At 37.2% G+C, this 15088-nt stretch overlaps 1 protein-coding gene across 6 annotated transcripts in view; it reads left to right on the top strand.

The window, feature by feature from the left end:
• PDE4D (phosphodiesterase 4D) overlaps positions 1-15088 on the top strand; it is an 849054-nt gene that overhangs the window by 795106 nt on the left and 38860 nt on the right. For all 6 annotated transcript variants that reach the window (XM_036278944.1, XM_036278943.1, XM_036278945.1 and 3 more), the window contains one exon: positions 26-138. In XM_036278944.1, coding sequence (XP_036134837.1) covers positions 26-138 — 113 coding nt within the window. The remainder of the gene's footprint in view (positions 1-25; positions 139-15088) is intronic.

Genomic DNA, 15088 nt, shown 5'->3' with positions numbered 1-15088 from the left:
CCCCCCTTTCCCTATCTCTTCGCAGAGGAGGCCTACCAGAAACTGGCCAGCGAGACCCTGGAGGAGCTGGACTGGTGTCTGGACCAGCTAGAGACCCTGCAGACCAGGCACTCCGTCAGTGAGATGGCCTCCAACAAGGTAAGCCCCTGCGCTGCCGCCGCGCGGCTGTCGCTTCCCACGCCGCTGGAGCCGCCAGTCCCCGTGGCCCGGGAGATATGCACAGGTTTTGTCACGCTCACTGTATGTTGGCTGTTCTGCTCCCTCCGAGGGAGGTTCCTGATTCTGTGTCTTCCCTCTCTCCTCCACTCACTCCAGATAAATCTAACATTTTGCCAAAGTAGCTTTGACATAGTTTGATGGCGGTACCTCCAGGACACAGTGGTTTTTGGGGGGAGGTGGCAGATGGGGAGGCTCGTGACACTTTGCCCTTGCAGCAGAAACCCAGTCGAGTCCATTGGCATTGCACGTTTAAGGGTATTCTTGGGAGTCCCGGCTGGAAATAAGAGCTGCTGGAGGTCAGTGCAGTTTCTTGGATGTCACCACCTACCTCACTCAAACTGAACTGGGAACCTGAGCCCTCATTTATTTGGGTGTCAGGGTACCCTGTAAAAACGGAGCCTTTATAGGTTCGCTTGGCCATACCTGTCCAGAGGAAACGTCAGCAAAGTTAGAAAATTTATTATGAGCTTTACCTTTGTTCCCTTGAGTCTTGGAGAGAAAGTCCAGTTTTCTGAGGTCATTTCGTTACAGTGATGCTTGGTGGTTAATGGAGTTTGAGGGGTTGAGAAGTAACCTTCAGCCTGACATAGCTGTAAAGCAAGGTAGAGTGTTGTCTGTTTTACTGTATTTCTTGGGATTCCTGTTTTTAGTCTTTAGTTGTGTAAGGAAACGATTGATCATGTATGTTTTTATGAGTATTGGCGGAGGGGATAGGAAAGGAGGCATGCCCATGTTGAAGGTAAATGGCCAAGGGATTCAGCCAGTATGGGCTGGTAACTTTGTGTGACAATTAGTAACAGTTGCATCTTAAAGATATTTAATTTTTGGTCACCTATTTACAAGGTCAGGAAGGTTATACCATTTTACTGTTTATGTGCACATATTTTTCAAAGAGTGATGCTTTTTTTTATTTTAGCTTATTGTAGTTTTTATCCCACTTGTTCTTTGGTTTTTTGTGTGTGTGTGTGGTTTTTTTAAATACCATAACATGCCCTAGCCAGTTTGGCTCAGCGGTTAGAGCTTTGGCCTGTGGTCCGGAGAGACCCAGGTTCGGTTCCCGCTAAGGGCATGTACCTCGGTTGCGGTTTGTCCCTGGCCCTGGTTGGGTCGTGCGGGTGGCAGCTACTCAATGTGTCCCTTTCACGTCGACGTTTCTCTCTCTCTCTCTCCCTCCCACTCTATCTGAACAAAAAATGGAAAAATGTCCTCAAGTGAGAATTAACAAATAAATAAAATAAATACCATAACATACCAGCCACTTCTCTTATCTGTTGATAGTGCTTATATAGACAGCATTGTTTTTAAGTAAAATGTTACCTGCAAATAAACAAAATAAAAGGGACTCTCTAGTCACTGTCTGCAGGCACTAATGTACCCATAAGCATGCTGACCTACCCATATAAACACAACAGATTATATCTGAATTTTTATTTATTGTCATTTGGGCCTTACTTCTAAATTTGGTATGGCTCCTCATCAAAATGATTGCTCTCCTAGTCCCTGCTGTAGAAGTATGTGTCATTGGTCTCATCTGGCTAACGAATTCTTAGTTCATTTATCAAATTTCTAAAATATAAATTGGGCTTTCATAATTTGATTCATAATAGCAATGCACAAGCTGAGTATCCCCATTGTCCTACCTGCTGAATGGGACCATTCTGCAGTGGGCCTAAGTTCTTAATTCTCTTCTCTGGTTAATTCTGTGTAGTAAAATAAAGAGCAGAACCTGAAGGCACCTGAAGAGATGTGCAAGCAATTGCTTATGTTTTCAAGATGATTTGACTGTACTTTTTCAGCAAAATGAATCAGAGCAGCTACAGTTACTTTCCCCCAAAATACATACTTTTAATGATGAGGCCTGTTTTTTCATTTAAAAATTAACATGAAATCTAATAATGCATAATATATGATAACTATTAATTAATTTATTTATCTACATTTTAAGATTAAAAATAAAACTTTAGGTCACAATAATTACTCAAAATGATTTCTTTCTTTTAAAGGTACCACATGAGACGGATTTTGTTTTTTAATCTTCATTGTGAAGGACCCTAAATTAGACTTTATGTTAATATACAGGTTTAGTATAGGAGATGGGTTTATTTGATTGAAGTGCGATCAGGTTGAGAAAAGACTTTTTCAGAATGTAGTCTTTCTAGCAGTGTCTTTGTCTTATGATTGAATGACTACTGACAGAACACTTATTTTTAACATTAAAATTCTTAACTCAGATGAAACTGTTGCTTAAACTTTTAATGTCTAAGATATTCACCTTTTTAATCCATTTATTTCTAAATGAATGCTAAGCTCATGTGACTTTTTATAGATGAAAAAGGATTAGCATAAAAGTGGGGGGGGGCTCTTGGTAAAGGTTGTAAAGTGACCCTTCTGCTTGATAACAAGGGCACGAATAAGTCACATCCACATGAGCTGTAAACTGAGTTGGAGCAGCTGATCTGAAGGTCCCCATGAGTGAACCTAAGTCTGAACTGGAATTGTGACAGCTTGTATCACACGTCCACTAGGTTCTTTGATATCTCTTGAGTATGAATGAGTAAGTCTGAAACATGGCTTTGGGTTTTTTGTTTTATTACCATCTTTTTTTTTTTTTTTTTTTTTTTTTTTTTACATGTACTTGTTTGAACCAACAATGTTTTCAGGTTATTTTCTTTTTGCCTTTGAAAGGTCATGACATCCTTCTGTGCTTTCTTCTCTCTTGAGGTTTTTTAAACTTTACTTTATAGATTTAAATAACAATAGAAATACTAGTAAGAACCAGGATCTGTAAGTGATTATATAGCAAACTATACAAATAATCACTATATCTCTATGATGATTATTATGAAGATGGTTTTGGCTGTCAGGAAGAAGGAAATTGATTCTTCAAACCCATTTAGCTAATTGGGTTAACAGATTCTTCATGTTTTTTTTTAAATCTTAATGAAAAGAATCTAAATTATTAGCAGTTTTTAATGATGCTTTAGAAACAACTAGCTGTATTTCCTGATTGCTATTATAATGTGAATAATGCTTATTGATGTTTTAAGATAGGAAAATTATTGAATTCTTGTCCAAGGCCAGAGTTAGCCGTAATACATGTAGAATGATGCTTGTACCAAGTAGGGTAAGAGGCTCCAGATGGCATTTAATTTGAGTGGTTAAATCTACAGCGTTTGCCCTCATAAACACATTAATCTGCCTAAGATTTATACAGATTTCCTTTGGAACGTCATTGCTACAGTGGAGGGAGATTTTGGTGAGGTCTCAAAGCTTTGGTGGCAGACCAACCTGGAAGTTGAATCTTAATTTTGTTCTTTGCTAGCTGACTTACATTAGAGAAGTGACTACTAACTTTTTTAGCTTCAATTTCCTTAGCATAAGATGGACACAATATCTATTTTGAAAGGTGAATTCAGGAGTTTGAAAGAATAAAATAGCTAGCTAATATAGTGCCTGACAATTAGTAGACACTATACCTGTTGTTGTTGGTATTATTATTTGAGGTTTAGGTCAAACTTCATTGGTTGCTTACTTGGCTAAAATGTTTTTCTTTAACATTCAGTCGTAATTTATGCTTGACATTTTAACTTTCATGGATTTTCATAATATAATTATTAAATAGCTGTCTTTAATGTACATTTGTATATTATACAAATGCTTAAATTATACTTACACTTTTTTGGTATAATATAGACATAAACATTTTGAAGTTCTAATTAGAAGTTTAGTCTTTTCTTAAATTCCAGTTACAGAATCTCAGACAGAAGAGCCAAATACTCTTTGTTTTACTCTAAAACTGAAAACACAGTTCCTATTAATTTGTAGAATATTTAAAACAGTCTGGGATTAGGGGACTCATTTTCATTCATTTGTACAGATTTTGCAAAGCTAAAATACCCTTTTAGATTTTTTTTTTTAATCCTCACTCGATATTTTTCCATTGGTTTTCAGATAGAGTGCAGGCAGGGGGAGAGAGAGAGAAACATCAATGTGAGAGAGAAGACACATCAATTGGTTATCTCCCACGCGGGATCAAACTGCAACTGAAGTACATGCCCTTGACCAGAATCGAACCCGCAACTCTTTGGTCCATGTGCCTACACTCTAACACTGAGCAAAACCGGCCAGGGCTCCTTTTAGATGTTTTTGATGCAGAGTAGTCTCAGGGTGTTTTTGGTTACCTTCTCTTATGGAAAGTCAATTGAGGAATCAAGGAGGACAGGCCAGGAGTCTAAGCCTCAGGGTTTTCAAGGATTATGCTACCCTATAACTTTATTTATATAGTTACCCTATAACTCTATCCACTTGTGACCTAACAATGCCCATTTCACCAGGCTTTCAATGTAAGTGCAGAAATGTTTGAAGGAGGAAACTAAATCATTTTTATTTTCCCTCAAAATATACCCCTCTAAAAAAAGGTTTTTTTTCCTCCTCTCTAATTTTGGGGTAGTTCCTTGTCATTGCCGGAAACTACTATACTTGAGGCTGAAAGTTCGTCTTGAAGTTAGGATTCAATCATCCTTCTACGAAACTTAAGGTTTTTCTTTAGTTCATTCCAGATGTATATAGGCCAACATAGCAAATGTGGTCATTATTTCTTATGAAATTAATTTTGTCTATTTGTTTTGTCAGAAAGATCTCTTATCATGCTTCTGATGCCTGTAAATTAAATTGCTTTTCTGGGGTGCTTTTTCTTAGTGTTTTCATCCTCGGCTCCCCCTGCTGCTGTTTAATAGTCAGTGCATACATAACATATACTTGAGCTTTCTGTGACTGCTGATAAATTTTCTTCTGGGAAAGGGGTGCTAGAATGAATATAGGATGTTCATAGAAGTAGCTAAATCTTAAGGTAGTTGAGCATTATGTGATTATAACAGAACAGAAACCAATGTTTAACTTTGCTAAGAAGGATGCTGAAGTTAGTTGGAAAAGGCATTTTAATTTTATGGAGAACAAGCAGCAAGTAACAGTTATTTTCTACATTAAAATATTTAAATTTATTGACATAGTCATAAGAGAATTGTTAAGAATTAAGCACACCTAAAGAAAAACTTTAAATTTTAAAAGAAGGTATTTTCTGTAACTATAGAAACTCAACTTATTGATGTTTTGAATTTGCTTTTTCATTTACTTAATAAAAGCAGATTTAGCAAAAATTTATGTAGTTCACATGTGTGCCATAGTTATTATGAAGGATAGAGAATGCTTGTTTTTATTATTAATGGTAGTAAAATATACTTTCTTTGTTTTCATAGTAATAGAAAGAGGGAACAACTTTTAACAGAAATTTTATGCTTCATTGAATAATAGTAAAGCCCTTGACTTTAATAAAACACTATGGATTAAAACAAATCTTAGGTTTCTCTATTACCATCAACTCAATTTTTGTATCAATCAGTATTTAGTAACAGTAAGCTTTAATAGCCCTAACAATTTAATTATCAAAAACTTCTAATTTTGTGATTCAATAAATTAGTTATTACTAGAGAAATTGTTTTCAGTTATTACAGTTTGATTTAATTATAGGGTAGAGGTAACTTCCTTCTCAGAGCATAATGAACTATGTTTTTTGTTTTGTTTTGTTTTTTCATTTCAAAACAAAAGGCTTGGCCAAGATAAAATAGTACTTTCCCAATATTATGGATAGATTAAACACACTTTTCCCCCCCAAATAGCAAGGATGATACGTAATGTGTTTGTTCAATTTAAGAAGATTTCTGATAATCACCTAAATTATAACTATTACTTAAGATAGACATATCTGGCAGATGTGAAATGCTATAAATATTATGATTTTCACTTAATCCATAAAATATGTAGACTCTGATTTTCTCTTTTTCAGAAAGAGACCAACCGTCTAAAACTGCAAATAGCTGGAGCTTATTGTTTGAAGGCATAGCTCTGCCAGGGTGGTAGTGCTGTACCTGGCTACTTGTTGTGACAGTCTCTTTGGGCTCTGTTAGTCTGTGATCTTTCTAGGAAATAGAGAGATGGGTTGCCCTTTATTTGTTTGAAAAGATATTTTAAAAGACATTTCAAGAAAGCATTTTCTTTCATTCATTCTAATAGTATAAGGAGTGAGTCTTAATATTTGATTAAACAACAAACAGTTCTGCTCTGTTCATTAAGAAACTAGTTAAATTGGATGATAATAGGTTAATCACTCTTTACACTTAGAAAATACTTGAGCTTTAATGAAGTAGTTTTCTGTATTAGTGCTTACTATTTTGAGCTTTTTGTTATTGTTTTGCTATACTTTGTGTACTTAGAAGAGGATGAATGATATTACTCCCTGGACTGGTGTGTACAACTGTGATGCCAATGGCAGCTTTGTAGAGTGGAAAGAACATAGATGTTTTTTGTCACGTGAACTTGGTTTCGTATTCCAGCTCTGCTGCTTCCTACCTAATATCTTGGGCAACGTGCCTTACTTCTCTGAATCTCAATTTCTTCATTTATAAATGGGGATAGTAAAAGGCGGAAATAAAATTGAAGGTTGTTGAGATCATTAGATATAATATATGCAAAGCTCAGTTTGGTGCATAGCACATACTGGGTGGTCAGTAAGTTACAAGTTTTTCAATGTCTAGAATATGTTCTTAAAAAGAGATTGTGGAAAACCATGTGCCATACACTCCTTACAATGTAAGAAAATAATATTTCTTAGAAGAAAAACATGATCTTTCTATTCTCTAATAAATAACAGTCTAAATTTGTGTTGTTCAGGCTTTCTGTATCCATTCATAATTGCTTCAGGTTGAATGTTTTCATTTAAAACATTTATTTTTTTATTGTTAATACCCACCCGAATGCCTCATCTTAAGGAAAGGATATACATAGAATCATGGATTTGAAGTCCTAGTTATATTTTTTCTAGTATACCTTAAAATAAATATGTAACAAAATGAGAAAATATTCATCTATACCACCTTAAAGCATTTTACTTAACACTCACAGACACTGTGCATACCTTTGGATATACTGTTCTAAATTGGCAGCAAGGCTCTGGCCAGTTTGGCTCAGTGGTTAGAGTGTCAGCCCACAGACCGAAGAGTAACAGGTTCGATTCCTGTCAAGGGCACGTACTTTGGTTGTGGTTTGGTCCCCAGCCTTGATAGGGGTCGTGCAGGAGGCAACTAATCAATGTCTCTCTCTCACATCCATGTCTGTCTGTCTGTCTCTCTCCCCCTCTCTCCCTTTCTCCCTCCCTCCCACTCTATCCAAAGATAAATGGGAAAATATCCTTGGTTGAGGATAAAAATAAATTAAATCTCCAGCAAGAACAATTTTATGAGTAATTTTTAGTTAGAAAAATTTGTTTTTTAAACAACCTATGGTTTTTTTTTCTTTGCCATTAATGGGATCCCCCCACTAGAGGAGAAAATGCCAGATTTCATCATCAGAAATCTCTTACTCATTAGACATTTCATTCCTCAGGCAGAACAGTCTATGGATTTAGAGCACACTCTTGGGTTGGATTCACTCTCTGCCTTTTATTAGATGTAAATTAGACAACTTACTGCAATTCTGTGCTTTGGTTTTCTCATCTGTTAAATAGTTGCTGTGACAATTTAATGAATTAAAAGATAGAAACTGTCTAGACAGAGTCAGAGACATAGTAGGTACTCAGTAATGTCAAATCATTTATTTCTATCTATAAAGGAATACCATCTTTCTTTCTTCTTTTGTTGGGGTGAAGCCTGGAGAAGGTGTTTCTTTGCTATCCTGACACCTACACTTCCAATGAGCTTTAAGAGTGAATGGTGGCCTGATGATGTTGATGCTAACCAAAGAGGACGTTTGGAATTTTTCTCAATTTGCTTCCCATCAATGACTTATTAAGAAGTTTACCCTTTTTTTCGTGTAATTTTACAGAATAGCCCATCAATCTGACCTGAAGTTTTACAAGAATGTCTAAAACTCGCTGAGCTGTTTCTAAGTGGAATACATAAAGTTTTGGAGAATAATTTAGCCATTATTTTCATAAATGAATGTACCCCTATTATTCTGAATGAGACTGAAAGTAATTCAGGCACGGAATCTCTTACTAATATTTAAAGCCAAGAAAAGTATATTAAGGACATAGCATCTCACTGCACTTCTCAACATCTTAACTGTCTAGTATATGTATAAATGTTTCCCTGCTCTGTCAGCTGAGGGCCTAAAGCAGTGACACCCAGCAGCAATGAATATACCTAGCACCCTCAGCCTGGTTTGTCGTGAGTTCTTGGAGAAATAGCTGATTTGGAAACTGGGAGAGGAAATGAGCCTGGAGCATGTTGTAGTGCCAGAAAGTAAGGAAGTGCTCAAACAGAACTCCACAGGGGTGCGGACATACCAAAGGGATAAAGAGCAAACTGGTGAAAGAGCTCCCAGTTACTTGAAATATTTTATCAAGAAAATAAACGAGTATTGGATTATAACCCAAAATATAAAAGTAAAAAATCCACATTTGGCCGGTGTGGCTCATTGATTGAGCATTGACCCATGCACCAAGAGGTTGCCAGTTCGATTTTCAGTCATGGCACATCTCAGGTTGTGGGCGCACTCCCCAGAGAGGGGGCATGCAGGAGGCAGCCAGTCGATGTTCTCTCTCAGGGATGTTTCTATCTCTCTCTCCCTCTCCCTTCCTCTCTCTCTAAAATCAATAAAGAAAAAAAAATTTAAATAGTAAAAAATTCATGAGTTCATACTGATATAAATACTTTATTGAATAAATAATTAAGTGGGGAGAATAGACAAAATTCTGTGCAGAAGAATTCCAAATAATTTATGTAGATACTCAACCCTCAAGGAAGGAAAGCATAAAACTACTCACTCCTTAAGTGTGTGCTGTGCATATTGACTTTCTTCCAAAAGGCACAGTATGGAAAGAGGGAACAGAGTACCTCTGGTGGAGAAGCCCAACAAGTGCACACTAACTCATCCAGATAATCAAAGTTAACATCGACAGTGATAAGTCATGTTGTAGTACGTACCCTTATGATCTGATGAAAGTGGTGCTTTACATCTGTGGTCTTCCTACCAAAAACATATAATCATGAGAAAAACATCAGATGATTCCTAGTGGAGAAACATTCTACAAAATACCTGACCAATACTCCTCAAAATTGTCAAGGCCATCAAAAACAAGGAAAATCTGAGAAACTGTGACAATCAAGAGGTACCTAAGGAGACAACTAAATGTAATGTACTATCCTGGCTGGGATCCTGAAACAGAAAAAGAACATTAGGTGAAAACTGAAGAAATCGGAATAAAGGTAGACTTTTGTTAATAATGATATATCAACATTGGTTCAGTGATTGTGACAAATGTGCCATGCTTGTGTAAGATGTTAATAATAGGTGAAGCTGGGTGTGGGGCATATGGATACTCTCTGTACTTCCCCATTTTTCTGCATTCTAAAACAAAAAGTTTATTAAACCAGTCTTCACCATTCGTTAAGGCCTATCTGGAATGCTAGCTCCTCTGGGAAGCCTTTTCTGTTGTGTCTTCTCCCATGTCTTCCGAGCCAGCCTCCCCTAGTTGAGTATAATGTCTTTCTCCTTTAACCTTCCACAGGGTTTTACTTGTAGTTCTCTTAACTCTTAGTACAATATTTATTTCTTTGTTTTATTCTTATTACATTTACATTGTACATTAGGTCATTAGTCTTATTTCTCCAGCCTCAGTAACATCGAACACAAGGCCTTGTGGAGTAGGTGCTCAATAAATACTGGATGAATTATGTAAATAGTGTTGTGGTGATCCTTGAAATGCAGCTTTAAATGTTTCTGCTCTCAGTGTTGTAGGAATCATTACTGATCAATCTTGGGAACTAAGGTCAATTTTACTTAAGAGTGCTTAGAAGATCAAAGTTCTTTTATGGGTAATATTTTCAATTTTACTGTTTGTCAGACCTTTTGCAAGGGAATTACTAAACATTTGGTCAAAGAATTAAAATTTGTCCTAATTTTTTCTGTCTAATGTTATTTGAGTGGAAGTAATATAAATTAATAAAATGAAAATATAGTCTGTTCCTGCCTACTTAGTTCTTTGGTAGTTTTGGTAGTATTTAGCATGATCAATATTTCAAAGCATCATTGTTACTGTTATCCATTATTCATCTCAGACCCAAGCCAGATGTGTTAGCACTAAAGAGGGAGAAGTGATCATTTGTCTGACTCATCTAGTCTGAGTTGGGAAATTAGACCCAAAAGTTGTCCAGGACTACCTGTGTAGTTAGAAATCTCCTGACTTCTTATGTAGTTCACTTCCTAGAGTGTCTCTGCATTATTTTGGATCAACTGTGTAGCCTTTTTCTCAAATCATATTCATAAACCATGAGTGGGAGATACACTTTTTTCTCTTTGTGTAAATAGAATACAAACCATGTTTCTGATAAGCAGATGGATTCAATAACTGTTCAAATATATAAACAGTAAATTTTCTACCATGCACTAGAATTGATGACGCCTCTACAGGCCTTATAACTCAAAACCAGTGAGTGTCAATATATCATTTTGTAGTTGGTCACATAAATTAGTACCATATGCATGATGTTGGTTAATGTAAATGCTATTCTCACCTTGGATTCTGTGCATTATAATTGATGTCTTGCAAGAAAGGTGTTTTTCTTTCACTGACAAGAATCCTGATCATTTCCCATTTAACAATCTCAGGTCTGCTTATAGACACTCATGCCTCAGAAATTTTAGCATAGTTTATGCTCAGATTAGTCTAATTTCATTGAAATTAAAAATTCATAGTATACAGACAAAAATCATACAGGCCATATTGATGGCCTTAAACAGTTCTCTCTCCTCTGCATCTATATTAGCAATAACATTCTTATTATAGGTTCGCTTCAACTAAAAATGACATATCTGAATACTTCCCCTGCTACCCTGGGAAGAAAAGATGTTCTGGTTGTCATTTGCCTGTTAGGGAGCATCCTGTGCAGCTTTACCCAAGGCATGCTCGGGTTCCTGTCAGCATCTCTGGTCTGCTGCACTGTAATCCCTAGAGTGGCGGCCTCTGGTCTTTATTACTGGAAAGGAGTGTGCTGTGCAGACATAGGCACCATAATAGGAAACACCTCAGTCTGTCATAAACAGGTCTGGAGAGTGGAAAGCACAGGCCTGACAGGGAAGTGTCCATAGCAACCAGGCAAAGATGAGGTTGCCATCATGAAGTAAATGCAGGCTGATATTGTCTTCATTTCAGAAAATGACTGGCTGATTTAAGGCTGCTGTCCATTGTTGACACAGCAGTGTTTGGGTTGCTTTGTTTTGTTTTAAATCTAAATATGAATAAAGATATCTTAAACAATAATTGCCAAAATATTTTGAGAGAATATATCAAAGTATTTTTCTTTTGTTACACTCCTTTAACTCTACCTGATCATTCTAATCCAAACTTTTTAAGGAGAAAGAACAGATCATTCATTACAGTGGGAATTATACAAAAATCAAATTAACATGTGTCTATTTAAAGAATTATATATTACACTAAATTATACAGAAAATCAAAATATATACCAAAGATGTTAAGTAGTTTTATTCTCATCAGAACATATTGTTGAAACTGACTTAAAATATTCAGTGGAAATATTACTTGTTGTCTTAGCCTTATTTTCAAACATGTTGATATCATCACATGATACATATGAGCAGGCTTTGACAGCTGCTCAGGAAAACACCGGTATATACCTTACTTTCTCATGGAAGGCATAATCCTGATGTTTTTTCATACCTCAAACCTTAAATTTCCAACTTGGTCCCAGAAGCAGTACACTCCGTGCAAAACGATGTTTCATTTTTAAAGGTGAAAGATGGATGCTGTGTTCAACTTGTCTGAGAGCCATATATATGCTTCTTAATACCAGCAGAGATCATTATTTTTCTGAATGTAACATCACGGGGGAGAAGGGGCAGGGAGATAGAAAAGTAAGTGTCTGTTCTCAGGCTGCATTTTTTAAATATGTCCTAATAAGGTTTTAATGTATTTAGTGAGCTCTGGATTACAAAATTGCAAAAGCAGTTTCAGCAAAATATAATTCCTGGAGGGGAATCCTATAGTGCAGCTTATTCTGTCTTGTTCTCCGTGTCATGTTGGGATGGGAGCAGAAAGGGCCTAGCTCCTAGGAATAGTATGCTGGTGAGACAGCATGTTACGTTGGCAGTCATCTTAGCAGGCAGGTAGTTAACAGGGCACAGATATAAACTAACAGGTAATGGGGACAGTGGTATCAGAAAATCAGTTGACTAAAGCAGATCTGAGATTCTAAGCTGATGAGATTTGGAGGGGTGGGTGAGTAGAATTGAATGGAATAAAGCTTGATCAATAGTGGGGAGGGATGCAGCAGATAGGATTAACTCAGGGAAGGTTTAAGCAGGTGTCAGAAGTTTTAAATGGCCTATTGCCATGGGATTGCCTGTTTGGGGAGGGAAGACGGACTCATGGCTAGAGTGAGAAATAAAGATTGACGGAAAGAAAAGTAGGAGAAAGTTGTATTAGTGAGGGGAGGAAGGGGAAGGATGTGAGAGGAGGAATATCTGACTGGGCTGGCCTGGGATCAGGGCTCTCCTTGGCTGGAGGCAGACTGACCAGTTTGTGTTCCTGCCCACTTTATACCTCAGAATTCATATGGTGAAATCTGGTTGGACCATATGGTGAACCTTTGGGACAGCCTTGAAGGAAAAAAAGAAATCCCCTGATCAGTGTGAGGGTGTGACTGTTTAGGGGAAGACAGTCAGCTGCGGGGATGAGGGAGGTGGGGAGTTATGACTGGAGAGGGGAGATTTATAGACAGAGTGTATTTCTGAGGCTTGAGTCTTTTTTAGCACCAGAAGTTGGCGTCACCTCCTTCACCTGTTGCCTCTTTGAGTCATGGCCCAGTAGCAGCATGGGTGGTTTATCACATCCAACTGCTGGGCTATCCCCTAAGGAACTTGCTGTCTGGGAGTGAGAGCATGGGGCAGCAAGGTGCAAGTGGAACAGGGGGAAGAGCGACCGTGTCAAAATTTCTAAGTTGATTCACTGTAGTATTTAATGAGCAATTATTAGATGCCAAAAGAGAAAAGTAGAACAGAAAAGCAAATGACAAACATGAATCTTGATCTTGATTCTGCTTTCATTCTTCCTTATTCAGTCTTTCTTACCGTCTGGATATAAATCCACCCCACATTAGGGTTATGACCTTGGATAATTAAATTGCCTCAACCTCTCTGTAAATCAGGATTAACAATCTATTTTACATGATTGTTATGAGAACGTATGAAAACTTATGTCAAGTGCATAGTGTTGTGCACATATATAGTTGGTACTGTGGCCTAGCTTTAGTAGGGATGGGGATTGGAACTATTTTTAAACTTAAAGGTGAACTTTATATGCTGCCATATAAGTAACTCAATGCAACTGGAGCTTGAATCAACAAGCCTGGACAACAGAGCTCACGGAGTGTGCCTTTGAAATCCTGATACCCAGTCATGGTGATTTATGGGACCTCACTAGCTTGCATATGTGATGGCCACTGAGTTTGTTTACTTTAGTGTTAGCTCGGTTACCTAGCACTCCATGATAGCATATTTTTATTTACATTCTCACTAACCACTTAATTATGATTACTTTGAAAGAATATATCTAAAGGCAGACAGGAAAAGAAACTTTAATTAGAGATGTAAGGCTCTCATGTAGATAGATTTCATTCCACTTTGTCTAAAAATTAGTGCATTGCTTACCTGGATGGCCTGTAAGACCCCCTCCAAGTGACTTAGGTTATGATTATTAACAAAAGTGTCAAATATCAATATCAGGTTACTAGGTGTCTCTTCTTGGGGCAAGTGGGAACAAGAACCAAAAATAAACCCTTTCATCATTGCACAGATTTAAAATGACAATCCAGCTGAGAAATAGAGGCGTGGATGAAATGACCTTGAACGTAGTTCCAACCCATGATGAGGTCTTAGTCATGGGTCTGACACTAGCCATACCAGAGGGAAAAGAAACTCCCCAGCAGAATAGTTGTTGTAAGAGTTGAATATGAGTCACTGAGTAGGTGATTGATACCTTTCCATTTCCCACTTGCTGTCAGCCACTTTGCAGAGAAATCAAACTTTGGTATGCTTAATAAAAATTGTTTTTTGTTTTTAATTCCAGAAGTCTTTAGAGGTGAAAGAGATTTGTGAGATCAACCTAGTCACCTCCTTCATTTTACAGATGAGGTAACAGGGCACAGGAAAGAGGAAGTGATCCAGAACAAAACAGCCTGTGTTACTTTTGTCAAGGCTTTTATCTTGTGGCAAATAAAAATATTTTATTGATAGACATGACCTTTTTTAGGTCTTTTATTGACATCATTACTTTTGAGTGAGATTTTTAGTCTGATGTGTCTTTATTTTTTGTGTTTAATACTTACCAGGTACCATTTTCATGTGGGAAATAAATCATTATGAGGTTTTTTGTTGTTGTTTCATGCCTTTTGGCTTCAGATAACCACAATTCAGTATATAGGCTTTCATAAGGGAATTGAGGTGGGGAAGGGGGAGAGAGAGGTCTGATAACTCTAGGATATATATCTGCTCCAAAGGTTTTTATACATGAAATGAGGTGTGTGTGTGTGTGTGTGTGTGTATTTTGTTTTTGTTAATCCTCACCCGAGGATATTTTTCCACTGATTTTTAGATAGAGTGGAATGGAGGTGGGGAGAGAGAGAGAGAAACTTCAATGTGAGAGAAACACATTGATTGGTTGCCTCTCACATGACGCCAACCAGTGTCAGGGATCAAACCTGCAACTCAGGTGCATGCCCTTGACCGGGAATTGAACCCAAGATCCTTTGGTCCACAGGCCAATATTCTAACACTGAGCCAAACCGGCCAAGGCTGT

The sequence above is a fragment of the Molossus molossus genome, unplaced genomic scaffold (genome assembly GCF_014108415.1).
Source record: "Molossus molossus isolate mMolMol1 unplaced genomic scaffold, mMolMol1.p scaffold_m16_p_3, whole genome shotgun sequence".
Lineage (NCBI taxonomy): Eukaryota > Metazoa > Chordata > Mammalia > Chiroptera > Molossidae > Molossus > Molossus molossus.
The sequence above is the reverse complement of the archived record's forward strand: the minus strand, read 5'-3'. Positions and strand labels throughout refer to the sequence as shown.